The sequence below is a fragment of the Leucopleurus acutus genome (assembly GCF_964270905.1).
Source record: "Leucopleurus acutus genome assembly, chromosome: 18".
NCBI lineage: Eukaryota > Metazoa > Chordata > Mammalia > Artiodactyla > Delphinidae > Leucopleurus > Leucopleurus acutus.
This window is the reverse complement of record NC_139160.1, coordinates 18,884,150-18,911,616: the sequence shown is the minus strand read 5'-3', so window position 1 is coordinate 18,911,616 and position 27,467 is coordinate 18,884,150. Positions and strand designations below refer to the sequence as shown.

The window sequence follows — 27,467 nt, the reverse complement described above, 5'->3', positions numbered from 1 at the left end:
AATACTCACAAGGGGAACAGCTAGATCATATAATAGTTCTATTCTTAATTTTTTGAGGAATCTCCATACTGTTTTCCATAGTTGCTACACCAGTTTACATTTCCACCAGCACTGCAGGAGGGTTCCCTTTTCTTCACATCCTCGTCAACACGGTTTGAGAATAGTCATTCTGACAGGTGTGAAGTGATATTGTGGTTTTGATTTGCATTTCCCTAATAATTAGTGATGTTGAACATCTTTTCATGTTCCTGTTGGCCATAAATATTTATTTAACTTTAATTATTTTCAAAAAGTATCTGATTGGTTGAATCTATATGAGTAAAGCAAGTTTTGAGTTTGAAAACTGATTATTAAATTCATGAATTATCTCTACTTCTGCAGTCCTGCATCTTGAATTCTGTTTTGGCCACTGCTTCTAGCACTGATAATTTTGTATGCTTTTAAGGAGTTACTGGAATAAATCCTTTTTTTTTTTTTAATAAATTTATTTATTTATTTATTTTTGTCTGTCTTGGGTCTTTGTTGCTGGCTTTCTCTAGTTGCGGCGAGTGGGGGCTACTCTTCGTTGCGCTGTGTGGGCTTCTTATTGCAGTGGCTTCTCTTGTTGCAGAGCACGGGCTCTAGGCGCATGAGCTTCAGTAGTTGTGGCTCACGGTCTCAGTAGTTGTGGCTCACAGGCTTTAGAGCGCAGGCTCAGTAGTTGTGGCGCACGGGTTAGTTGCTCCGCGGCATGTGGGATCTTCCTGGACCAGGGCTCGAACCTGTGTCCCCTGCATTGGCAGGTGGATTCTTAACCACTGCGCCACCAGGTAAGTCCCTGGAATAAATCTTTTTGAGAGATGGAGGAAGGGGAAAGACTTGCTAAAAAAGTTTGCCTGGAGTTAATTTCATACTCTTTAATTATCCCTGTCTGTTGCCCTGTTTAATTGATATTCTTTGTACTTTTATAAAATTGACTGTCAAAAAATGGGTAGCAGACATCAAGAAAAAAAGATGAAGAAAGAGATAAAATAGAAATTTGAGAATTAGTGATTTTTAGGACAGTGTGTATGTTGATCTCTGGAAAATGCTGCTATTTAAGAAATATTGTTGATCATTAAATAATCTTGTTGATTTAAATATATTCTGTGTCCTTAAATTTGTCCATTTGTTCTTTTTAATTTGGAATTTATTTCTTAGAAGTCATGTTATAAATGGATGATTTGGTTTTCAGGATAGCTCAAAAGAGCTTTTTAAAAACAATTTCCCTTAGGATTACCTTAAGATTCATCCACTAGGAAGCACTATTTATAAAATCTTATATATAAAAGTTCATTCACAACTAAGAGCACACAGGTCACATCTTCCCTCATTTGTGACATCTGCGGTTGGATTTGGCATGCAGACATTAAAAAGTTTGGGTGTTGGGAGATAGTTAAGATTTTGCAAGGCATTGCAAGGCATTAATACATTGACAAAAGACCAAGTACCTCGTTCATCAGAGGTCCAGAATTGCAATTGCTTCAGATTCTTGCTAGCTGCATACCAGTCATAAATTAAATGTTTCTCAATTGGGTATATGAAATTTGCTGATGTTCAGTTTTCTATTTTATGTTCCTCAAATGAGTGACTGATTCTTTAAATACCAATTCTATAATTAAGATTTATACCTCAAATTTACTTTCGGTATTTCGAATGTAGAATATGAAGACAAAACTCCTTGATAAAGTAGTGTCTTAAGTTCCTTTTAATATATGGATATAATACATATATTTTCATACATTGTTTTGGTAAACTAGCTACTTGGTTGATATTTTCTTAGAAAAGATCATTTCTAAGTTCAGAGCCCATCATTAGGATGCTGGAAAGCTGTTTTCCACACCTCGAAACTTTTTTCGTCTTACTTCTTTTCCTTTGAGGGAAGTTAATATGGAAAGGAAGATTAGATAAATTATCTACTCTTTTATAAAGATGTTAAAAACAGTGGGCACAGTGTCTGCGGGGCGGGGCGGGGGGGGGTTGTATTGTCACTCTAAGGAAACAAAAAGTGAATTCTCAGAGTTCCTTAAATACAGGTTTTCTGGGTAAAGGGGAAAGAGAAAACCTTCTAAATGTATAATTTACTTTAAAGTGCAGTGCTAACAGAAGAAAATAACTTTAGTACCCTTTCTGTCCCTGTAGTTAAGATTTACCCAGGATTTGAAGTTCTGGATAAGAAAACTAATATTTATCTGTTATGTATTACTTTGTGAAGAATCTTATAAAACTTTTGACTCATCTTCCTGTTGACAAGCGGGCAACAAAAATTTCTCCAGTGAACACAGTAACAACAACTATCTGATGACTATTTTGCTTGTATTTTAAAATAGCATCCATGCTTTGAGATCTTGCTTACAGATATTTAAGCCGAGGAAAGTTCTGAGAAATCTGTTACAAACTCACTGCCCGTTTCTTCCACATCGTTAAGTTGTTAGTTGCTTTCCAACTCAAAAATATGTGTTTAGAGTGCTTAATGTATTTGTTTTTTCTGAAGAATATCAAATAAAATCACTTCAGCATCAGTTGAAGAAAACATGTTTACAACATATATACTTCTCTTGGGATATAAAGAACTATGCTTAATTTCTTCACTAGTTTTTTTTTTTTAAGGATTTATTTTGCTTCAGGTTTATCTAAAGGAAGTTATAGCTCTTTAAAGAAAATCCCCCACTGTTATTTTTTTGAAAACAGGTTTGCTTATTTAGCTTACTTACTTACTATAATTTATTTGAAGTCATTGCAGCTCAAATCCAGAGAACAGCAAAAATCAAATTTAAATCTTTAAAACAAAGAGTGTTTGTCCAAAGTTGTATTCAGGACTTGGAAGATTGAAAATGTAAAAATCAGATACATTGAATGCTAAATTTAATTATATGTCTTTCTTCTCAAGTAAAAAGAATATTTTTTTAGCTAACTTTGGAAAACTGCTTGAATTTGTAAAAAAAGATGTGTTGGAAAATGAAAAAGTTTCAGTGTAATTGGCGCTTTATATCTAAATTATAGCTCAAAGCAATACCTTTTTTATGTTTAGTGAAATGAAAATGTAATTGTACTTAGTTATTTGGCCCTGCAGTTTTGCTGCTTTTTATAGAAGGAACTATGTCCTTACTTCATAAATTATTTTGACATACAGTAACATTTTGCCTACTTGAAATAATATATTCAGCTATTCAGTGGCTTCAGTGGTCAAAAGATATATATTGATCACTTTCTAAGTGCCAAGTATTATAGCTCACTATCTAGGTTGCTTCTCTGATCTAAAATACTTAAAATACAGGTTATTTATTGTGACATAAATATACCTTTAAAGTGTACCTGTAATAGTATTTTCTTTTAATTTACTTAGCAAAATAACATTTTGTTAGTTTCCTCCTTTCTCAGTTTTTGTGGCATATATCATTTTTAAATTGGCTGCTGTTAAATGCAGAAAATGGATCAAAAGAGTAATTTTAAAACATACTATACTGTGTGGATAGCATCTGCTTTTTACGAATTGCATACAAAGACAAAATCCTAAATATTATCTCTGAGTGTGACTGCTTGAGAGACTCAAATAGTGTCAGTATGTCATTCTACAGAACACTACATTCTTTACTGTTTTTTGAAAAATGCTGTAAAAACGCTTACTGAATATTTCAAATTACTCTTTCTCATTTATGTTGTTATAGTTTAAGAAACATGATTAGTAGTTTCAATTCAGATTGAAATCAAAATTAGATATATACTGAATAAAAGTATTAAACACTTAAATGAAACTTTTAATATTTGTTAATTATCCAGTATAAAATTACTAAGACATTCAAAGACCATACAGATGGTCACCACATGACTTACATCATAGTTTCTTTTAGAGTTTGAACAACTTTAGGGATTTTTTTTTTTTTAATGAAGAGGAAGGTACAAATCAAAATGGCTCAGAAAAATAAAATGGAGTATATACAAGAGTAGAATACGTTTTAATGCTTAACACATCGAATACATTTTTTAAAAATGAAAAACTTTAAAATGTCCACATGTTTATTTTCTTTCAGAGGTGGAGAAATAGTTGTCTAAGAAAACACTTTTCACAGTTGAAGGAACTTGGAGGTTCTGTCCCAGTGAAGTCCCGGTGGTTTTATTTAAGGCAGCTTATATTGTAGATTCGTTGTCAAATATCTTATTTTTTAAGGTCTGTAGGTTATGTTGAATAAAGTTCTCTGTGCCTTGAACTTCAGAGAATCTGGAGTCGCTTCTCCTGGTAGACCAGTTTTTCATTTTTATTGAATTCTGAATCGTGTCTGACGTGAAGTAGTAAACTATAGGGTCAAAGCAACAGTTTAAAACAGCAATGCAGAGAGTGATTGGGTACATGGTCCTTACCGCTGTTGCTGCTGAGCAGTTAACAAACGTCTGTGTTCTCATAAGAGAATATAAAATAAGGTTGATGTTGTAAGGCACGAAACAGAAACAGAATATGACCAAATGTACAAAAATCATTCTTAAAACCTTAGTTTTGTTTATTTTGCTTCTACTTAATGTAAGAGGTTTATTTAAAGTTCTTAGCACCATACTAGAACAAGTTACGTTTAAAATTAGAGGAATAAAAAATCCCACTATTTCGATGAAAATTACAATCCTTGAGAGATATGTTTTCCATGTGGCTTCTGGGAAATTTTCAAAGCAGGCTTCTGAGGTATTGTTACCCTGAGAGTGGGTAGACTGAAAAAAAACTGCTGGTGCACTTCCTCCCATCACAGTTAACCATACAGCAATGCAAACGATTTTTGCATTTCGTTTGGTTCTTAGAGTCTTTGACTTAAATGGGTAGACGATTGCCAGAAATCGGTCGGCACTAATACAGGTTAAGAAAAGAATGCTTCCGTACATGTTGGTATAAAACAGCATCACTGAAATTTTACAAAGTAAATCTCCAAATGGCCAATTCCGTGTTGCAAAGTAAAATATCCTGAAGGGTAAAGTAAAAACGAAAAGCAAGTCTGACATTGCCAAGTTAATCATATATGTTGTTGTTTCATTTCGCACTTTGAGAGCACAGACGAAAATGTGTATGGCAACACAGTTGGATATTAACCCAAGCACAAACACCATGCTAAACATGCACCCGTACAAAGTGTACTTAAAGGAATCATCATAGACGCAGTGGGAGCTGTTATTGCTTACCATTATAAAGGCACGTCCAGTTTACAGTGTTGAAGTCCTTTGGTCAGCTGCGGTCTCCTTTGGTATTCAGATTGTGACCCCTTTATAACCTCCAACGTATTTGCAAATCCTTTGGATCTTTGCGTGATTTTATAAATATTTCTTTTTCCTCCAAGAGACATGAAATTTGTTGCTGTAAAGTTTCCACTTGGTTCTTCAATAAGAAAATATTTTCATTTTCAAATCTCCAGAAAATCCATGATTCCAGGGCTACGTTTAAAAAACGCAGTCAGTGAAGCCAATCCATTGGATTATAAATTTTAAATAAAAGCTGTGTTCTGAGATGGAAGAAAACTATTCGTCTGGTAAACTTCAGTTTCAGTTAAGATGAATGTTCCAAAATGAAAGTTTCTTTATGCTCCAGAATGTTCAAGCTAAAGTTAGCAATCTTATTTTGCTTTTCAATGCCAAGTTTCAGAGACTTAAACATTCCCAGTTCGGTCTCATTTACTTCTTGCTCCTTCCTTCTAAATGAGGTTTTCCTCTTCCGTATTCCTGCAGTGGATCCCAGATGGTGGTAAGCAGAGGAGTCTTTCAAAGGTTCCGAAATAAATTCCTAAGCGTGTTAGCTCTTGCTGAATCGAGGCCTTTTCCTCGGTTACCAGCTGTATTGTGAGATGGGCTTTCTCTGAAGAGAAAACGAAAGGCGTGCTAGATTTGTAGTATGACATCACAGGAAGAAGAGGCTGGACTTGGACAAAGAAAGGTTTCAGCCCAGTTTGTTTGCAGTTCCTTTAATCTGATAACGTGTCTGCTGGGAATACACCTAGGAGGCTTGCAAAGGGCCACTGACTGTTTAGCTGAGCAGTCTGCCCATTACCTCTTTTTATGCAGAAATGCCTCTGGAATGTTGGCCACCTCTCAGGGAGTTTTCTTTTCTTTTCTTTTTTTCTTTTTATTCTTTCTTTCTTTTTGGTAGTAGTAATTGAGAGAGGACAAAAATCAGTATGTGATTGCTTTTGTGTTTTGGATATGACTTTTTTTGGGAACTAAAATGTGTATGTGTATTTATAAACTGAAATTGTTAGTGATATCTTAATATGACATTTTAAAAATCTGTTTACTGACTGTATAAGAAAAATTGAATCGTTAGTTATAAAAAGGATTTGAGTTGAGAGACCAAGTTTTGCCACTCTTGGCTTCTGTTTTCCATAATTGCTCCTCAAGATTTAATTTAATTCCCATGATTGTGAGTGGCTCCAATCCTGGATCTCTTTACTTTTTGATAAACAATTTTCTCACATTCTTACCTCTTTCCTATAAAATTAAATTAATATTTTATAGCACTTCCAATTTTTTAAATCACTTCCACCAAAGAATAAACTTTATTTTATTTTTTATAAATTTATTTATTTTTGGCTGTGTTGGGTCTTCATTGCTGTGTGCAGGCTTTCTCTAGTTGCAGCGAGTGGGGGGCTACTCTTCATCATGGTGTGCGTGCTTCTCATTGCAGTGGCTTCTCTTGTTGCAGAGCACGGGCTCTAGGCGCGCGGGCTTCAGTAGTTGCAGCATGCGGGCTCAGTAGTTGTGGTGCACGGGCTCAGTAGTTGTGGCTCACGGGCTCTAGAGCACAGACTCAGTGGTGTGGCGCATGCGCTTAGTTGCTCTGCGGCATGTGGGATCTTCCCGGACCACGGCTTGAACCCATGTCTCCTGCATTGGCAGGCGGATCAAAGAATAAATTTTAAAATGTTTATGTTTGGTGTGGTATTAATCTTACAGAACAAAATTGTGTCTTTTAACAAAAAATTTTTTCCCTAAATTCATTGAAATAAATTTTGGAAAATAAAAGTTATACTACTTGGCTAAGTTTTAGGTTTGGAATTTTAATTCCCTCCAGCCCTCCCTTTACCCCTCTTAATATGACATTAACTATGTATTGGAATATGGGTCAGATTTTGTTTTCATTTAAAAGCTCAGGTGAGTGGTTTCTCTCTATGTATTTAAAGTATACTCATTTTTTAAAGCCCAAAGAAATCAGAAGAAAGTATGTGTGGGAAAGGGGTAGTTGAATGTAGATGTTATTTCCTCAGGGATTGAGGATATCACAACCTGTGGACACATACATGTTTCTTTTATTTTAAATTACCATTTTTCAGAAAAGGCTATATCCAGTTGTGATTTACTGTTATTATTTTTTACTTTGGTTTCATTTGGGCTGAAGGCCTTCCTTTCGAGTATCAATTAAGGAAATTTGAGAAATTTAAGAGCAGTTTATTTTTCTTTCATAAATTACTTAGCTAATTTAAAACTAATATTTTTCAGTAACGTGTTTTGTGCTGATTTTGTACCATTTTAATTTGGGCTTCACTCTCATGCTTAGCAACTTTTGTTGTTTGTTGATGAATCCCCCCTGAATTATAATCTATTTTTGTTGTTTTGACTAGGAAATTTACCTATAATCAAGTGACACAAAAAAATATGAGTATTACTTACAACCAATAAACTTAAAACCTTAAGGGCTGAATTTCTTTGTATCATGTTGGTATGGAAAAGAGGTAGTGTGTGTTCATATAAGAAGACAGGTGGATACCTAGAGTGAACAGTAATGAAGAGAGTAGTTAATGAGCTTGTGTTCTTACTGGAGAAAAATTTCTGTTACAGTTTCTCAGTAATCGACTTTCAGATTGATAATCTCTTCTCTAATCATCATTAAATAATGAAATTTAAGCAGTTATATGCCCTGACTTTGTTTACTTTTACCTTCATTTTGAATATGGCATTGTCCCATAAAACGTACTAATTCTACATTGGAATATTCTTCCACATGTTGATGATGTCATTCACTTGACTTAATACTCACTTAACTGTTCATTTGTAATTTTTTCATGTTTGAGTTACTGGTGCTTAAAAATAGATCACTGTTCGTTGAATTAAACTTTTTGTTATTATCAGTATATTAGTATATGTTTGTATTTCCAGTTTTACACAATGCTTGACCCTTGGTGGATACTCACATGTTTGCTGAGGAATGAATTATACTGATAAACTGGAATTTTACTGAGAGTTGTTTCTACTGAGGAAGAGCAATAGCAGAAGGACTATCTGTTTTAACAGGAAGAAGATCACTGAATGCTAGATTTTTCAAGACATTTAATTTGACTTCTAATTAAGGAGCCAAAGTGAAATTAGATACCTTTAAAATTCCTTAGGTTAAGATTTGAGAGCCGTAGAGTAACTGCTTACAAAAGGGAGTTAAATGAATCCAAAGACTCGAGGATATTTAATAGTTGCTTTTGTATGTGATAGAGACCAAACCAGTTTAGTGTGAGATTTGTATACTTCTAAAAGTTAAGTCTAGGAATCAGTTGGTTTCTTGAATGAGTTTTTTTAGGGGGTGAAATAACTACAGCTGATTTGAGATTTAATGAATATCATTATATAACTCATCACTTTACAGATTTTTATTACATCAAGAAACCAGGTCAATAACCAGCTAGCCTATAAAGTACATGTTTTATTCATCACTGTAGTAATGGTATAGTTGTGTTTTAGTTGTGTAACTTATTTTTTTGTTATCGGTTTGAGAGAGAGTATTCTGTTAACTATTATGAGTTTAAGGATATGAGTAACTTCTGAGTTCTTATCTAAATTTCTGCTACAACTGTGGCTTTGAGAAGGCAAGAAATCTGACTTTTTCATACCTGATTGAAAATAGGCTTTGGTCTGTCATACAGAGTGAAGTAAATCAGAAAGAGAAAAACATATACTGTATGCTAACACATATATATGGAATCTAAAAATTAAAAAAAGTGGTCCTGAAGAACCTAGGGGCAGGACAGGAATAAAGATGCAAACGTAGAGAATGGACTTGAGGATATGGGGAGGGGGAAGGGTAAGCTGGGACAAAGTGAGAGAGTGGCATGGACATATATACACTACCAAACGTAAAATAGATAGCTAGTGGGAAGCAGCCGCATAGCACAGGGAGATCAGCTCGGTGCTTTGTGACCTCCTAGAGGGGTGGGATAGGGAGGGTGGGAGGGAGACGCAAGACGGAAGAGATATGGGGACATATGTATATGTATAGCTGATTCACTTGGATATAAAGCAGCAACTAACACCATTGTAAAGCAATTATACTCCAATAAAGATGTTAAAAAAAATAAAATAAAACATGGGCAATTTTTCATCAAACAAAACAAAACAAAATAGGCTTTGTTGAACACCCGTTATAAACAAATAATGTGTAAAGTGGGCTCAGCCATTCTTCCTTTCTGTTCTTTTTTTTTTTTTTTTTTTTTTGCGGTACGCGGGCTTCTCACTGCTGTGGCCTCTCCCGTTGCGGAGCACAGGCTCCGGACGCGCAGGCTCAGCGGCCATGGCTCACGGGCCCAGCCTCTCCGCGGCATGTGGGATCTTCCCGGACCGGGGCACGAACCTGTGTCCCCTGCATCGGCAGGCGGACGCTCAACCACTGCGCCACCAGGGAAGCCCCCTTTCTGTTCTTTTTCATATTGGTTATTTCTAGCCTTGATAGTAATACCAGTTTTATGTTGTCCCTTTTTTATTTTCTCTGCTATCTTTTTAGACTAACCCTGTCACTCTTACCTATATAGTTGTTATGGTGTCTTATCTTGTCTTACTTCTAGTCCCACCAGTTTCCCCTGCCAGACAGACACAGATCAAGTCATGAATGAATTAACTATTTATTGATTTATACCCTTCTTGCTTCCAAAAAGGATTTAAAGCAGATTATAATTTTAAAACTGTCCAAGCTGATGAAACTAAATATTTAAGATTTTTATTTTATAGAAATTATACCTACATTTAAGAAGTTTAAAAAGAAAGTCAGTGTGGAACAGTTAAAGTTTTTAAATGTGAGAAATGTGAGGAAAATTATTCTAAATATTAGTCATATCCATTATCCTAAAAATTATTCATTTTGAATGTAATAAATGTTTGCAAAAAGCAATAAATAAAAATCTTAAAACACAAATTCACTTAACACATGAGTAAAAGAATAAAAGCCAGTACAACATGAGAAAGAGAAGGGTGGGAGGAGCAGTGTGAGAAGGGAAGAAAAATCTAGGCTAAGGGGAACTGCTGCATTTGACACAAGGCAGAAAAGGAAAATATAGTAGATTATGTAGTTTTCATTTAATGAAAGAAAATGTTCCAGGGTGTCAAGGAAAAAACTTTGCTTTATCTCAGAAATATATTGTGAATCTTTACACATGAACCACAGCAGATTGTGTTCTAATGGTAGAACGTGTGCCATTTCTTGTTGGCCCTCAATTTAGGAAAAGCACCCAATGTCAAATTGTGGTTCTGGGAGAATGTATTATTTGTTGGAAGATTAAGATGGTCCAAATATATGTGGTAGTGTGGTTTATGCTGAAGCAAATTTGACAATATAGTGCAAAGGATCTCACCTGATGACCTTAAAATCGCGGAAACCCCTGTTGTATACACTCTCCTGGGGACAGGTCTTGTGGCTTTGATTAGATTCTCAAACAAGATTATGACTAAGAACAGGTAAGAAACCACAGTCTAAAGAAATGAAGGATTAGCAAATCCTGTAGGCTATTCCACTGAAGTATCTGGAAATTGAAATCTTTTGAAAGTCTTTTTCTATGGATAGCCTAAAAGGAATCTTAAACTATTAGTTGCTAATGCAGATTCTTTATAAATGAAGTTAAGATGTGTGTATGTAGGCAATTAAATGTTAATCTGTGTATTTATTTATTTATTTATTTTTGGTTATTCTGTCCTTTTTACTTTTTCTTTTTAATTTATTTATTTATATTTGGCTGCGTTGGGTCTTCGTTGCTATGCGTGGTCTTTCTCTAGTTGCGGCGAGCGGGGGCTACTCTTCGTTGCAGTGCGCGGGCTTCTCATTGCAGTGGCTTCTCTTGTTGTGGAGCGCACAGGCTTCAATAGTTGTGACACGCAGGCTCAGTAGTTGTGGCTCTCAGGCTCTAGAGCGCAGGCTCAGTAGTTGTGGCGCACGGGCTTAGTTGCTCCGTAGCATGTGGGATCTTCCCAGACCAGGGCTTGAACCCGTGTCCCCTGCATTGGCAGACAGATTCTTAACCACTGCGCCACCAGGGAAGTCCTCTTTTTATTATAAATAAGAAAGTAAGAAAGTGTTGTGTTAAGAGCAGAAGCAGAGAATCAGAGAAGCTTAATATGCATTCACTTGATCTTTCTAGGATTCTAGCTTCTTGGCTGTATAGTGAGGGAGTTGGACTGTTCAAAGTTGCTTTCCTGTTTGTATATCTGATTCCAGTTCTTTGAATGCTTAAGCTTTTAGGTTGGGTTTTTTCACTCTTAGGTATAACAAATCAAGAAGTCACTTTTCATTCTTTATGTTTAAGGATTTCTAATTTTGAAACCAGTTTGTATATGTACAAGAATTATTCTTTGCTTAAGCCAGGAGTCTCATTGTATGAGAAGAGTTTTGTTAATATCTTATCATGCTGTCAAGATTAAACATTTAAAAGAAAGCCCTTCCTTTATATTTCTATAACATTCTTCTCTAAAAGACCTTTCTTTTCCAAAACACAAACAAGATACTATGTTCTTTTACTATAAAATTCATCAAAGAGGAATTGTTCAAAACTTTAAAGTATTCTCTCATTAAAAGTTTTGATGGCCGTAATTGGAGTTGTACCTAAAATAACGTTGAGAATATGAGATACATAAAAAAATTGGATGAGAAAGTATGTGAAGTAAATATGTTCAAGTTTAAAAGAAAGTGTGGAACAGTGAAAATTTTAAATGTAAGAAAAGTATTCTAAATTTATTTTATTCATTTTGAATGCTGCAAATGTTTGCCTTGATGAGAAGTGTTTCTTCAGGGCCTTTTTCCATCTCAAATTTGTACCTGTGAAAACAGTTTTCTCGTTTTGAATTTTTCTGAAGCCTGTTAATGATAAATTTTCTATTTAGATTTAGAAACAAAACTTTCTCAGCTTGAGAAAATATTTATAATTTATCTTGATAGAATATGTTTATTTTATATAAAAAGATCTTTTAGCCTAACAGGAAAATTTATTAAATTCTAGACAAACTTAGTATTATTATATTGATACCATTTGAAAATGATTTACCTTTCTGTCATTACTGCAAACACTTAACACTTTATGTTACTCTTTACTGGAGCATGAGCCATCTGCCCAAGTTCAAAGCGTTGAATCAGCTTGTAGGGTTGGGTAGGAGTAGAAGAAAGATTTAAAAGGTAATGGATAATGGTTTATAGCAAAGTAAAAGTGCACGGGAATGATGCTTGTAGCAGGTTCAAGCAAAGAGATAAAGGAAATTAAGAGAAGCAGGAATGCGGTATAAGACTTAAAACTTGAGCAAGCATGTTTATCACTGTCAGCACTTGAGTTGTCCCTTCCTCCTTTTTTCCTGTCTTCCTGTTCCCCATTCCTTCATTTTCCCCTCTTAAAATCTTATCCCATTTTTCTGTGGAGACCTTTCAATCTCATCAATTCCTTTTCTGTACTTCCACAGTACTTAGTTAAAATGTCTCACTTTTAAGACATATTCATGCAATCACTTAGGGTTAAAAAACAAAGAAATAATTGCAGTACGGCTAACAACATATGTTTGTACAGCATGGAGATGAGAGTCAACCAAGTCAATTAAAAGGTCTTCAGAGCAGACGATGTCTAGAGAAGGCTAGCCTTTAAAGTTGAATAAAAGTTTCCAATTCCAAGTCTTAAAGACTAGAGCTGTGCCTGGTAATAATGTCGGTATAGTCCCACATACGTATAGTCATGTCTTTCTCAGCCAAAAACACAGAAAATGATTTGAGTGACTATCTCCTCAATTCTCTCAAGAATGCCTCATAACTAGTTTCACTCTAAATTCCTAGAAGAGGAATGAATATATAAATTTGATTAAATTTCTTTTTTTCCTTTTTTTTTTATTTTTACAAGTGACAGATTTTTAAGATCTAGTTCCGTGAACACTATTGCAAATACATTTAAAAGCAGAAACACATCTGACTTTAAGCATTTATGTAGATGTTTTGCTTTTAACCCAGCCAGAATTCAAAGAAGAAGATTGACTCTTTGACAGATATTAATACCCAAAGGCATATGGAAGAATTAATCAGTAAGATTCTAAGCCACTAGTAATCCATTCCCAGAACAAAATTTCCATGATCACTTCTTTTTACTGGTTTTGCCAGTGTGTTCATTTTAATCAACTGATTTCACACTCTTGGAAATTTTGAGGATTTCCTGTCAGTGCCGGATGTTACCAGTGTTGCCTCAGAAAGGTTACAAACAAAGCCCGGAATGACTGACTCTACAAAAGGACCCCCTTTAAAGCCAAGCCTTTTGTTGTTCTAGTTTTTAGCTAAACAGAAGTGGACTGTTTCAGGCTGACCAAAAAAAAAAAAAAAGAAAGAAAGAAAAGAAGTTGCTGGCTTGTTGTCCTGGTTAAATGGATAGGTAAATAGGATAAGCACATTTAAGTTATTTTTCCTGCTTATGTTATCTTTATCTTTGGTATGCTTATATTTATTTGTTTATTCAAGAGCAAATATTTACTGAGTGCCAACTGTGTGCCAAGTGCTCTTCTAGGTGATAGATGTATAGCAGCAAATGTAACAGAATTCCTGAGCTTATATTTTATTTTGGAGAGACAGGCAATCAATAAACAAGCAGTTATACAGTTGGCCATATGGTGATAAGTTCTCCGAAGAAAAATACATTCAGGAGGAAAAAGGAGGTATTCTATGTAGGGAGTTCTAGGAAGGGCCTGTTGATAAGGGGACACATGAAGAAAGACTTGAAAGAAGTGAAGGAATAAATCATGTGGGTATCTCAGAGAATTAACCTTTAACTGTTAAACAGTCTTATAAAAGGCTCTTCTCAATCTGTATTTCCAGCCTCATCTTCCATCACTTCACTCACCAGGTTCATGTCCCCAAGATTTTCATGGCAATTGGAAATCTCTAAATAGTATTTCAATTTGATAAAATTCCGCATGTCTGTTTCTGATTTTTGTTTTGCATGACACATCATGAACTGGGAGTTTTGTTTTGTTTCGGTTTTGGCTACTTGACAGTGTTCTCCAAGCTGAATACTTCTAGGAAACTTACTATCTTAGATTAAAAGGATCCCCAGGTCAATAGCTGCATTTCAAGTCAGATCCCACCCTGACTTCTGTGTCCCTGGGCAATTATTAGGTTTGTCTTTTTCTCTTGATGTTTCGGCTAGTACCCTATTACCTCAAGGGACTGAATTTTCTTCTGTTGAGTTCAGTTTCCCAATAGCAGTGACATCTGACAGCCTATATTAACTTGTTGATACAACTGCCAGTTAAAAAATGTCACCCGCCACCAGGTTCTACAAGAATTAAGTCCTTAGCCACTGTAGTTGTTGACCTTTAGCACCCCCTGAAAGGAGTTCAGGGCAGAATGAGGCACTCTGTGCTCTGGGAAAACTGGCAGAACAATCCTTCAGATAGTTAGATATTTTCAGGGGAAATTTTTTATGAACCTGGATTCTTGCATCTTTCCATACTTAGAAAAGCACGGAAACCATTAACTAAGATATGTGCTCCTCATGACTAGCAGCAACCTTCTACCAAAATGTGTGCTTGGTTGCAAGTACCACCTTTGCCAAAATCACATATATACTGACCTCTCCCCTTACCTCTTCAGAACAGTTTCTCAGAGCTGAGGGGTTATCTCCTGGGCTATAGTTGTCAGTAAGACACTGAGTAAACTTGACTCACAGCTTTTACGTTGTACGTTTGTTTTTTTGTTTGTTGTGGGGTTTTTTGGTTTTATTTTGAAGTAGACACAACTAGGTCAGCTTTCTTTACTTTTGTTAATTATCTATCCTACATCTGGTTGAATGGACATCTAGGACCTTAAAGGTAGTTCTATCCCACTTGTCTTTTTTCCTTGATAACATGGTATCCTAAGTTTGGATCTACCTTCAGATTCTTGTCACCATGTCTGTCCTTCATAGAGCCAACTCTTGGCCTTACTCTCATTTTCTGACATATGACCATTATCCAGCCCTCCTCGTGCCTGGAACCATGACCAGTTTTCTCTGACTCAACTCCATTACTTTCTAAGCACATGTGACATCATTCCATGAGCTTTGTTTTTTTAAATTTTTTTTTAGGAGTAAATTTTTTATTTATATTGTAGGAGAGATATTATTAAGGCTCTTAAAGAGCAATAATAAGAGAAATAGAATAAAATTAGCAGTAAAAAGATAATATAACTCTACTACTCTAATAAATCAACTGTTTATAATTTTCCAGACTAAAAAACTTTTAAAATTGAGATACAATTGACATATAACATTATATTAGTTTTGGGTGTACAACATAATAATTCAATATTTGTATATATTGTGAAATGGTCACCACAATAAGTCTGATTAACATTCATCACCATACATAGTTATAATTTTTTTTCTTGTGATGAGAACATTTTTAATCTTTTAGCAACTTTCAAATATGCACTACAGTGTTATTAACTGTAGTCACCGTGCTGTATCTTACATCCATGACTTATTTATTTTATAACTGGAAGTTTGTACTTTTTGACCCCTTTCACCCTTTTTGCCCACCCTCCACCCCCTGCCTCTGGCAACCCTCAATCTATTCTCTGTGTCTACAAGCTCTTTTTCTTTTTTCTTTTTAACCCACATATAAGTGAGGTTGTACTGTACGGTCATCCCTTGGTGTCTGCAGGGGATTGGCTCCAGGATCCCTGCAGATACCAAAATCTGTGGATGCTCAAGTCCCTTATATAAAATGGCATAACCCAATCAGCCGTTTATATCCATAGGTTCCACCTCCCACAATAGGGAAGGCCAACTCTATTTATCTTTGTCTGACTTATTTTACTTAGCATAGGGCCCTCAACTAAGAGACACCTGGCAGCCTGACCTGGGGACAGTGTGCAGATTCACATAACCACCATCATAGACAAATATACTGAACAGTTGCCTCATAGAAGGAAATACACTCACATCTCTCCAGCCCCACTATGCATGTCCTAACCCCTGGCCACTATTATTCTGCCCTTTATTTCTAAAATTTTGTTATTTCAAAATATTATATAAATGAAATCAAATAGGATTATCTTTCTTCTCAGCCAAATTCTCTGGAGATTCATTTAAGGTACTACATGTATCGATAGTTCATACCTTTTTATTGCTGACTAATATTTCAGAGTACGAACGTACTACAGTTTCTTTAACCATACACATATTGAAGAATATTTTTGACTATCACAAGTAAAGCTGCCATAAACATTTGTGTACATGTTTTATATAAGCATGAGTTTTCATTATTCTGGGATAAATGCCCAAAGAGTGCAATTGCAGAGTCGTGTGGTTATTGTGTTTTATTTTGTGAGACTGCCAGGTATTTTCCAGAGTGGTTGTACCATTTTGAATTCCTATCAGCAATATATGGGTGATCCAGGTTCTCTGCATCCTTGCCATTGTTTGGGATTGCCACTATTTTTTCTTTTAGCCATTCTGATCATGTGAGGATAGTTCATTGAGGTTATAATTTACATTGCCCATCAGGATGATGGCTAATCGTATTGAATATCTTCTTCTGTTTACTTGTGATCTGTATTTCCTCTCTGGTGAAAAGTCTCTTTCATGTCTTTGCCCATTTTCTAATTGGATTGTTTGTGGGGTTTTTACCATTGAGTTTTGAGAGTTCTTTATATATTCTAGATACTAGTCTTTTGTTGGGTATGTGGCTTGTAAATAATTTCTCCTAGTCTCTAGCTTCTTTTTTCATCCTTTCCACATGTCTTTCTAATGGCAAAAGTTTTAAATTTTGATGAATTCCTGTTTATCAGTTTTTTATTGTATGGATCATGCTTTTGGTGTCAAGTCTAAGGACTCTAGATCCCCAAGATTTTCCCCTATGTTTTAAAAGTTTTATAGCTTCACATTCAATATTTAAGTCCATGATCCATTTCCAATTTATTTTTGTACAAGGTTTGAGATTTAGGTTAAGGTTAATTCTTTTTCCATTGATTTGCTTTTGCACCTTCATCAAAAGGGAATAAAGAACAGATGGAACAAATAGATGTAGGATTTAAAGTAACCATGTCAATAACTACATTAAAGGTAAATAACCTAAACCCCAATTAAAAGACAGAGATTGTCTGAGTGGATAAAAAAGCAAGACCCAACTCTATACTATCTACAAGAAACCAGTTTTAAATATAAAGGCATAAATATGTTAAAAGTAAAAGCATGAATCAAAAGTTTAGGTGCCTGGATGGAATTCTGAGGGTAATTCTAAGATTTGTACTGTGGGTGATTAGGTGATTGATAACCGTTAACCAAAGAGGATGTTGAAGGAGTCATAGCTGATTGGTGATGAGGGTAATAAGTTCATGTTAATGTTTGAACATGTTAATATTTGAGATGTTTGCCACATATACGTGTAGAGATCCAAGGTATCTAGTTGGAAATACTGGATCTGGAATTTGAAAGAATAGTTTTAGTCAGAAATGTAGATTTAGGAATAACTAGAAATATAACTAAAGCCATGATAGTGGCTCAGCCAGCATATATATTGGCAAAAGGATCCTGAGAAATATCAGTATTAAAGAAGTAGTGAAGTTGAATGGGAAAGAACTGTCAGAAAAGTCAAGGCCTGCCCAAAACTTTATGTTTTGTATTCTAGTTTCCTTTTGCAAGGTAGAATGGTCTTATCGTGATTTGGCTTAGGATAGTACAAAAACATTTCCTGTAATGTAAGGCCAATAATATTTCTTAAAATACACAGAAAACAATAGCAATTCCTGTCTTCCACTTCCCCTATTGTTAATTTTTCTACTAGCACTGGAGAACTTGTATGTACTTGGATAATCAGAATCTCTTTTAGGGATACCTTGACCTGATAGCCTTTAAGTCCTTTACTCTCTGGAGAAGTTCACATTTGCTTTAGATGTATGTTAATATGAAAGATCATGTAGAGTAGACTTATAGCTTTTTCTATCCATATTACTTGCTGACAGAGAGAGTCTGATTTCCTTCACATGATTAAGTGGCAAAATAGAGTGGAATGTCCAGAGAGTGATTATGCTGAGAGTTAATTTAAGTAGATAAGTAATGACATAAGACAGCTTGCCTGAGACCAAGAGTAAACTTCTGTCTGAGTCCTGAATGCGAACAGTGCTATAGATATAAATGCATAAATTTTCAGAAGTCAAATAATCCATTAAATACTTTCTTTAGATTTAAAAAAAATCAGATTCTGTATTAGTTATCTATTGCTATGTAAGAAATTACCCCAAACCTTAACAGTTTAGTAAAACAACTAATGTTTTACTTCTCACATAATTTCTGAAGGTTGGGAATCTGGGAGTGGTTTAGCTGTGTGGTTTTGGCTCCAGTTCTCTCAGGAAAGTTCCTCAAGTTGTCAACAAAGGCTGCAGTCAGCTTAAATATTTCCTGGAATTCGAGAATCCGCTACTAAGTTCACTCACACGGTTGTTGGCAGCCCTCATTCCTTCACTGGTCATTGGCCAGAGGCTTCATTTGTTTGCCACATAGACCTCTCCATAGGGTTACTTACTCCAAGGCAGCTGCTTTCACCTAGAGCAAGAAGAGATCAGAGAGAGAGAGAGAGAGAGTGAGAGTGCAGGCGCAAGCGCGAGCGCGGGAGCGTGTGCCTAAGACGGAAACTGCAGGTTTTTTATAAACTAATCTCAGAACTGACATGCTGTCACTTCTGCTATATGCCATTGATCACACAGACTAACCCTAGGACAGTGTATAAGGGTGTAAATACCCAGTGGCAGGAATTATAGGGGTTTTCTTGGAGGCCAGATGCCACAGTTGATATTTAGTGTCAGTTAGAAAGCAAATCTTACCATCTACTTTCTTCTTTGTGTTTTGCTGTGTTTAATTAAACCTATGGTATGGTTATGTCATATAACAGTCTAGAAATATTTATTGAGTGTCCACTATATGCTTGGCACTGGGTTTTGTTTTTGTTTTTTTTGCTACGTTGGGTCTTTGTTGCTGCACATGGGCTTTCTCTAGTTGTGGTGAACGGGGGCTACTCTTCGTTGCGGTGCGCATGCTTCTCATTGCGGTGGCTTCTCTTGTTGTGGAGCACGGGCTCTAGGTGTGTGGGCTTCAGTAGGTGTGGCTCGCAGGCTTAGTTGCTCCACGGCATGTGGGATCTTCCCAGACCAGGGATGGAACCCATGTCCCCTGCATTGGCAGGCTGATTCTTAACCACTGTGTCACTAGGGAAGTTGCCGGCACTGGGTTTTTATTTTAAGAACTCTCTAAAAGTCCCATCTGGAGAAGAAGTTAGACTTGGGATATATTTTGAAGTTGGAGCCAATATGACTTGCATGGATTGGACAGTAGAGAGTGAGAGAAAGAATAATAAACATGATTCTTTTTTGCTTTGGGCAACAGTATATAAGAAGTGTTAATGATATGGGAAAACCTGAGGAGGAGTGGGAATTTTTTGGTGATAGAGGACGATTACAGTTCATTTCAAATGAACAAGTTGAATAAGGTGGAAGAGGACAGATGCTTCTGAAGTGACCCTATCAGTAGCTGGCAACTGGAGGGTTGTTTACCTTTATGTTCCTACTTCCTAGTAAAGCTCCTGTTACAGAATAGACATATGACGAATAATGGGTGGATGGATGCATGGATAACTAGGCATTATTGTCATTAGCATCTCTACTTTACAGTTGAGAAAAGTGAATCATAACAAGGTTAAGCAACTTTCTCCAGGGTCATGCAGCCAGTAAGTGGTCAGGACTTGAACCCTTGTGGTGTGGCTGCAGAGTCTGTGTTTCTATCCACTGCACCATACGTCTTCTCATCATTATTATCATGGCATAGTCATTATCATAAACCTACATCTATATATCTCTGTGACCAATTGGGTTGGGGGAGATGGAGTAATAAAAGTTATACCTGAGTGAAACATGAAGACTGTTGGTGAACAAAATGCCACCTTCATCCTTGGAAGAGGCATTCACTTTGGTATAATCCTATTGTGCTAATTTAAAACACAACCAGGTAAACAGTCTATGGGTTAAACCATATCTGAAGAGAAAGGAAAATACCTGATTAGTAGCATACCTAAATCCTATTAAACGCTCAGGTTTACTTGCGTATCTTTGTGAGTCTCAAGTTCTCCTGAAATGTCTTTGTTTGAGAAAAGAGTGGGATTAGGCCACTCCTGCTGAATATATGTGAATTTGTTCCATTTATCGAATATGTAAAGATATTCAGTTTGTCAATGACTAGAAAATGTAAAACATTGAGTATGACATACATGCATTAGCTGGTGTTAATTGTTAGCATTATTTTACTCAGATGAAAGCCATTAGCTCGCACTTCAGAGTGCCCCTAATGAATACAGGAAATAATGCCTTGACAATAGGAATTAGTACATTATGGTGGTTGTAGAATAAATCAGTATTGTTTATTTTTTAAAGACTTTGTTTAACTTAGTTTATTGTGGTTTTAGTTATACAGAAGATTTCAGGTTCTGTATAGTCAGATTGGTTCATCTTTTCCTTTATGAGTTCTGGGTTATGGTCAAACCTAAAAAGTCCTTTCTTATCAAGAAGTTATAGAAACTTACACAAGCCTCTTAGATAGCCTCATCCACCAGAGGGCAGACAGCAGAAGCAAGAAGAACTACAATCCTGCAGCCTGTGGAACAAAAACCACATTCACAGAAAGATAGACAAGATGAAAAGGCAGAGGGCTATGTACCAGATGAAGGAACAAGATAAAACCCCAGAAAAACAACTAAATGAAGTGAAGATAGACAACCTTCCAGAAAAAGAATTCAGAATAATGATAGTGAAGATGATCCAGGACCTCGGAAAAAGAATGGGGGCAAAGATCGAGAAGATGCAAGAAATGTTTAACAAAGACCTAGAAGAATTAAAGAACAAACAAACAGAGATGAAAAATACAAGAACTGAAATGAAAACTACACTAGAAGGAATCAATGGCAGAATAACTGAGGCAGAAGAACGGATACGTGACCTGGAACACAGAAGTGGAATTCACTGCTGCAGAACAGAATAAAGAAAAAAGAATGAAAAGAAATAAAGACAGCCTAAGAGACCTCTGAGACAACACTAAATGCAACAACATTTGCATTATAGGGGTCCCAGAAGGAGAAGAGAGAGAGAAAGGACCAGAGAAAATATTTGAAGAGATTATAGTCGAAAACTTCCATAACATGGGAAAGGAAATAGCCACCCAAGTCCAGGAAGCACAGCGAGTCCCGTACAGGATAAACCCAAGGAGAAACACACCGAGACACATAGTAATCAAATTGGCAAAAATTAAAGACAAAGAAAAATTACTGAAAGCAGCAAGGGAAAAACGACAAATAACATACAAGGGAACTCCCATAAGGTTAACAGCTGATTTCTCAGCAGAAACTCTACAAGCCAGAGGGAGTGGCATGATATATTTAAAGTGGTGAAAGAGAAGAACCTACAACCAAGATTACTCTACCCGGCAAGGATCTCATTCAGATTCAATGGAGAAATCAAAAGCTTTACAGACAAGCAAAAGCTAAGAGAATTCAGCACCACCAAACCAGCTCTACAACAAATGCTAAAGGAACTTCTCTAAGTGGGAAACACAAGAGGAGAAAAGGACCTACAAAAACAAACCCAAAACAACTAAGAAAATGGTCATAGGAACATACATATTGATAATTACCTTAAACGTGAATAGATTAAATGCTCCAACCAAAAGACACAGGCTTGCTGAATGGATACAAAAACAAAACCCATATATATGCTGTCTACAAGAGACCCACTTCAGACCTAGGGACACATACTGACTGAAAGTGAGGGGATGGAAAAAGATATTCCATGCAAATGGAAATCAAAAGAAACCTGGAGTAGCAATACTCATATCAGATAAAGTAGACTTTAAAATAAAGAATGTTACAAGAGACAAGGAAGGACACTACATAATGATCAAGGGATCAATCCAAGGAGAAGATATAACAATTATAAATATATATGCACCCAAAATAGGAGCACCTCAGTACATAAGGCAACTGCTAACAGTTTCCTCTGGAAAAGAGGAAATCGACAGTAACACAATAATAGTGGGGGACTTTAACACCTCACTTACACCAATGGACAGAACATCCAAAATGAAAATAAATAAGGAAACACAAGCTTTAAATAACACAATAGACCAGATAGATTTAATTGATATTTATAGGACATTCCATCCAAAAACAGCAGATTACACTTTCTTCTCAAGTGCGCATGGAACATTCTCCAAGATCACGTCTTGGGTCACAAATCAAGCCTCAGTAAATTTAAGAAAATTGAAATCATATCAAGCATCTTTTCTGACCACAGCTCTATGAGATGAGAAATGAATTACAGGGAAAAAAACGTAAGAGACACAAACACATGGAGGCTAAACAATACGTTACTAAATAACCAAGAGATCACTGAAGAAATCAAAAAGGAAATAAAAAAATACCTAGAGACAATGAAAACACGACGATTCAAAACCTATGGGGTGCAGCAAAAGCAGTTCTAAGAAGGAAGTTTATAGCTATACAAGCCTACCTCAAGAAAGAAGAAAAATCTCAAATAAACAATCTAACCTTACACCTAAAGGAACTAGAGAAAGAAGAACAAACAAAACCCAAAGTTAGCAGAAGGAAAGAATTCATAAAGATCAAAGCAGAAATAAATGAAATAGAGACAAAGAAAACAACAGCAAAGATCAATAAAACTAAAAGCTGTTTCTTTGAGAAGATAAACAAAATTGATAAACCATAAGCCAGACTCCTCAAGAAAAAGAGGGAGAGGACTCAAATCAATAAAATTAGAAATGAAAAAGGAGAAGTTACAACAGACACTGCAGAAATACAAAGCATCCTTAGTGACTACTGCAGGTAACTCTATGCCAATAAAATGGACAACCTGGAAGAAATGGACAATTATTACAAAGGTATAACCTTTGTAACTGAACCAGGAAGAAATAGAAAATATGAACAGACCAATCACAAGTAATGAAATTGAAACTGTGATTAAAAATCTTCCAGCAAACCAAAGTCCAGGACCAGATGGCTTCACAGGTGAATTCTATCAAACATTTAGAGAAGAGCTAACACCCATCCTTCTCAAACTCTTCCAAAAAATTTCAGAAGAACGAACACTCCCAGACTTATTCTATGAGGCCACCATCACCCTGATACCAAAACCAGACAAAGATACTACAAAAAAAGGAAAATTACAGATGAATGTCACTGATGAATATAGATGCAAAAATCCTCAACAAAACTAGCAAATAGAATCCAACAACACATTAAAAGGATCATACACCATGATCAAGTGGGATTTATCCCAGGGATGCAAGGATTCTTCAATATACGCAAATCAATCAATGTGATACACCATATTGACAAATTGAAGAATAAAAACCATGTGATCATCTCAAGAGATGCAGAAAAAGCTTTTGACAAAATTCAACACCCATTTATGGTAAAAACTCTCCAGAAAGTGGGCATAGAGGGAACCTACCTCATCATAATAAAGGTCATATACAACAAACCCACAGCAAACATCATTCTCAATGGTGAAAAACTGAAAGCATTTCCTCTAAGATCAGGAACAAGACAAGGATGTCCACTCTTACCACTGTTATTCAACATAGTTTTGCAAGTCCTAGCCATGGCAATCAGAGAAGAAAAAGAAATAACAGGCATACAAATTGGAAAAGAAGAAGTAAAACTGTCACTGTTTGCAGATGACAGGATACTATACATAGAGAATCCTAAAGATGCCACCAGAAAACTACTAGAGCTAATCAATGAATTTGGTAAAGTTGCAGGATACAAAATTAATGCACAGAAATCTCTTGCATTCCTATACACTAATGATGAAAAATCTGAAAGAGAAATTAAGGAAACACTCCCATTTACCACTGCAACAAAAAGAATAAAATACCTAGGAATAAACCATCTAGGAAGACAAAAGACCTGTATGCAGAAAATTATAAGACACTGATGAAAGAAATTAAAGATGATACCAACAGATGGAGAGATATACCATGTTCTTGAATTGGAAGAATCAGTATTGTGAAAATGACTGTATTACCCAAAGCAATCTACAGATTCAATGCAATCCCTATCAAATTACCAATGGCAGTTTTTACGGAACTAGAACAAATAATCTTAAAATTTGTATGGAGACACAAAAGACCCCGAATAGCCAAAGCAGCCTTGAGGGAAAAAAACGGAGCTGGAGGAATCAGACTCCCTGACTTCAGACTATACTACAAAGCTACAGTAATCAAGACAATATGGTACTGGCACAAAAAGATAAACATAGATCAATGGAACAAGATAGAAAGCCCAGAGATAAACCCATGCACCTATGGTCAACTAATCTGTGACAAAGGAGGCAAGGATATACAATGGAGAAGACAGTCTCTTCAATAAGTGGTGCTGGGAAAATTGGACAGCTACATGTAAAGGAATGAAATTAGAACACTCCCTAACACCATACACAAGAATAAACTCATAATGGATTCGAGACCGAAATGTAAGACTGGACACTATAAAGCTCTTAGAGGAAAACATAGGAAGAACACTCTTTGACATAAATCACAGCAAGATCTTTTTTGATCCACCTCCTAGAGTAATGGAAATAGAAACAAAAATAAACAAATGGGACCTAATGAAACTTCAAAGCTTTTGCACAGCAAAGGAAACCATAAACAAGACAAAAAGACAACCCTCAGAATGGGAGAAAATATTTGCAAACAAATCAGTGGACAAAGGATTATTCTCCAAAATATATAAACAGCTCATGTAGCTCAATATTAAAGAAACAAACAACCCAATCCTAATATGGTCAGAAGACCTAAATAGACATTTCTCCAAAGGAGACATACACATGGCCAAGAAGCACATGAAAATCTGCTCAACATCACTAATTATTAGAGAAATGCAAATCAAAACTACATATCACCTCACACCAGTTAGAATGGGCATCATCAGAAAATCTACAAACAACAAATTCTGGATAGGGTGTGGAGAAAAGGGAATCCTCTTGCACTGTTGGTGGGAATGTAAATGGATACAGCCACTATGGAGAACAGTATGGAGGTTCCTTAAAAAACTAAAAATAGAATTACCATATGATCCAGCAATCCCACTAGTGGGCATATACCCAGAGAAAACCATAATTCAAAAAGACACATGCACTTCAATGTTCACTGCGGCACTATTTACAATAGCCAGGTCATGGAAGCAACCTAAATGCCCACTGACAGACCAATGGATAAAGAAGATGTGGCACATATATACAGTGGAATATTACTCAGCTATAAAAAGGAACGAAATTGAGTCATTTGTTGAGATGTGGATGGATCTAGAGACTGTCATCCCGAGTGAAGTAAATCAGAAAGAGAAAAACAAATATCATATATTAACACATATATGTGGAACCTAGAAAAATGGTACAGATGAACCGGTTTGCAGGGCAGAAGTTGAGATACAGAGGTAGAGAACAAACGTATGGACACCAAGGGGGGAAAGCCGCCGGGTGGTGGGGATGGTGGTGTGCTGAAATGGGCAATTGGGATTCAGATGTATACACTGATGTGTATAAAATTGATGACTAATAAGAACCTGCTGTATAAAAAAATAACATTAAAAAATTTTTAAATAAATAAAGTTATAAAGAAGGAGGTGAAGGGTTGAAAAAAAAGTATGTGAGGTAATAAATGCTAATTAGCTTGACTGTGGTGATCATTTCACAATGTATGAAGCCATCACGTTGTACACCTTAAATATATATGATTTTTGTCAATTATACTTCAGTAAAGGTGAAAAAAGATTTTGTAAAAGTTATATTCTCATGTACTTCTCATACTTTTCATTTTTGTTTTGTAACATAAGTAATTGACTTTCTATATATTATGAAAGTTTAATAATTTTTTTTCAAATTGCTAGCTAATTTTTCACCTTTTATTGAATAGACTATCTTCATATTTTCAAAATCTACTTATATTCTACAGTGTTTTGTATTTTTATTTACGGATACACCGCTTTTCCTTTTGAAATAAACCTAGCATCTTGGCCATCTGTCTGTTTTCTTGCCCTTTAGTTCAAGTACTAAAAGAGTAGAATATATATGGCCCCCATTTTTATGGACTTGCAAGCTTTCACCTCCAGAAAGTTACAGTTTTTGAACCAAGGTTTTTAATGGTTTTTACTGCTGGTCTTACTTTTTTGTAAATGGTATTTTAAAAATTATGCTTTTAAACTGTTTGCTTGGTATATAGAAATATAATTATTTTTCATATTGATTTCATAACAGTACAGAAACCTTGCTAATCTCTCTTATTCTAATAATTTCACTGTAGATCCTTTTGAATTTTCTTTATCAACAGATAAATCATTTGTGAATAATGGTATTTTTGTTCTTTCTTCCTTTCCAGTCTTTTTTCTTTGACTTATTGAGCAGACTGGAACTTCAAGTATAATGCTGAATAGAAAGCATGATAACTGGACAACCTTCTCTTATCTCCAATTTTTTAAGGGGAATGCTCTTAACGTTTCACCACTATATATAATGTTTGCTTTGGTTTTTCTGTTTATTTGTAGATGTCATTTATCAAATTTGGAGTATCCTTCTGTTCCTGGTTTACAAAGAGTTTTCTTTCTTTTTTTTTAATGACAAATGGGTTTTTAAATGAGAACTTTTTCTGCACTGATTTTGACAAGATTTTTCACCTTAGATTTATTAGTGAGGTGAATTACATTATAGATTTTCTAACGTTGAACTAATTTTGCAACCTGGATAAACTCAACTTGGTAAATGATATATTCTTTTTAAGACTGCTGTTGTGGGTTGCTAATATTTCTGGTTCAGAATTTTTGTATCTCTGTTCATGAGCAAGAATGGGCTATAATTTACCTTTTTGTAATGTCCTTGACAGTTTTTAGTATCAGTGTTGTACTAGCCTCATAAAATGAGATAGAGAATGTTTTTACTTCTTCCATTCTCCAAAGAGTTGGAGCAAAAGTGGAATTATCTATTGCTTGAATGTTTGGTGGAATTCACTGGTAAAACCAGCGGTGCTTGATGTTTTCTTTGTGGGGAGACTTTTAATTACTGATCCAAGTTCTTTAATAGTTTATAGGACTGTTGAGGTTTATTTATTTCTTACTGAGTTTGGTCAATTTATATTTTTGAGGAATTTTCCACTTGGTCTAAGTTTTCCTATGAATTGACATAAATT

At 35.5% G+C, this 27,467-nt stretch overlaps 2 protein-coding genes across 4 annotated transcripts in view; one reads left to right on the top strand and one right to left on the bottom strand.

Moving 5' to 3' along the window:
* Positions 1-27,467, top strand: part of RB1 (RB transcriptional corepressor 1) — a gene marked incomplete at its 3' end in the record, with an annotated part of 133,762 nt that overhangs the window by 85,118 nt on the left and 21,177 nt on the right. The gene's annotated exons all lie outside the window — the stretch shown is intronic.
* On the bottom strand, positions 3,860-5,828 carry LPAR6 (lysophosphatidic acid receptor 6). The gene has a single exon (XM_082859159.1). It carries the CDS (start codon positions 5,179-5,181, stop codon positions 4,147-4,149), a length of 1,035 nt encoding a protein of 344 aa, XP_082715285.1. The 5' UTR covers positions 5,182-5,828; the 3' UTR covers positions 3,860-4,146.

Bases quoted from the DNA above. Each gene is read 5' to 3' on its own strand.
- LPAR6 (XM_082859159.1), bottom strand. From the start codon at position 5,181: ATGGTAAGCAATAACAGCTCCCACTGCGTCTATGATGATTCCTTTAAG.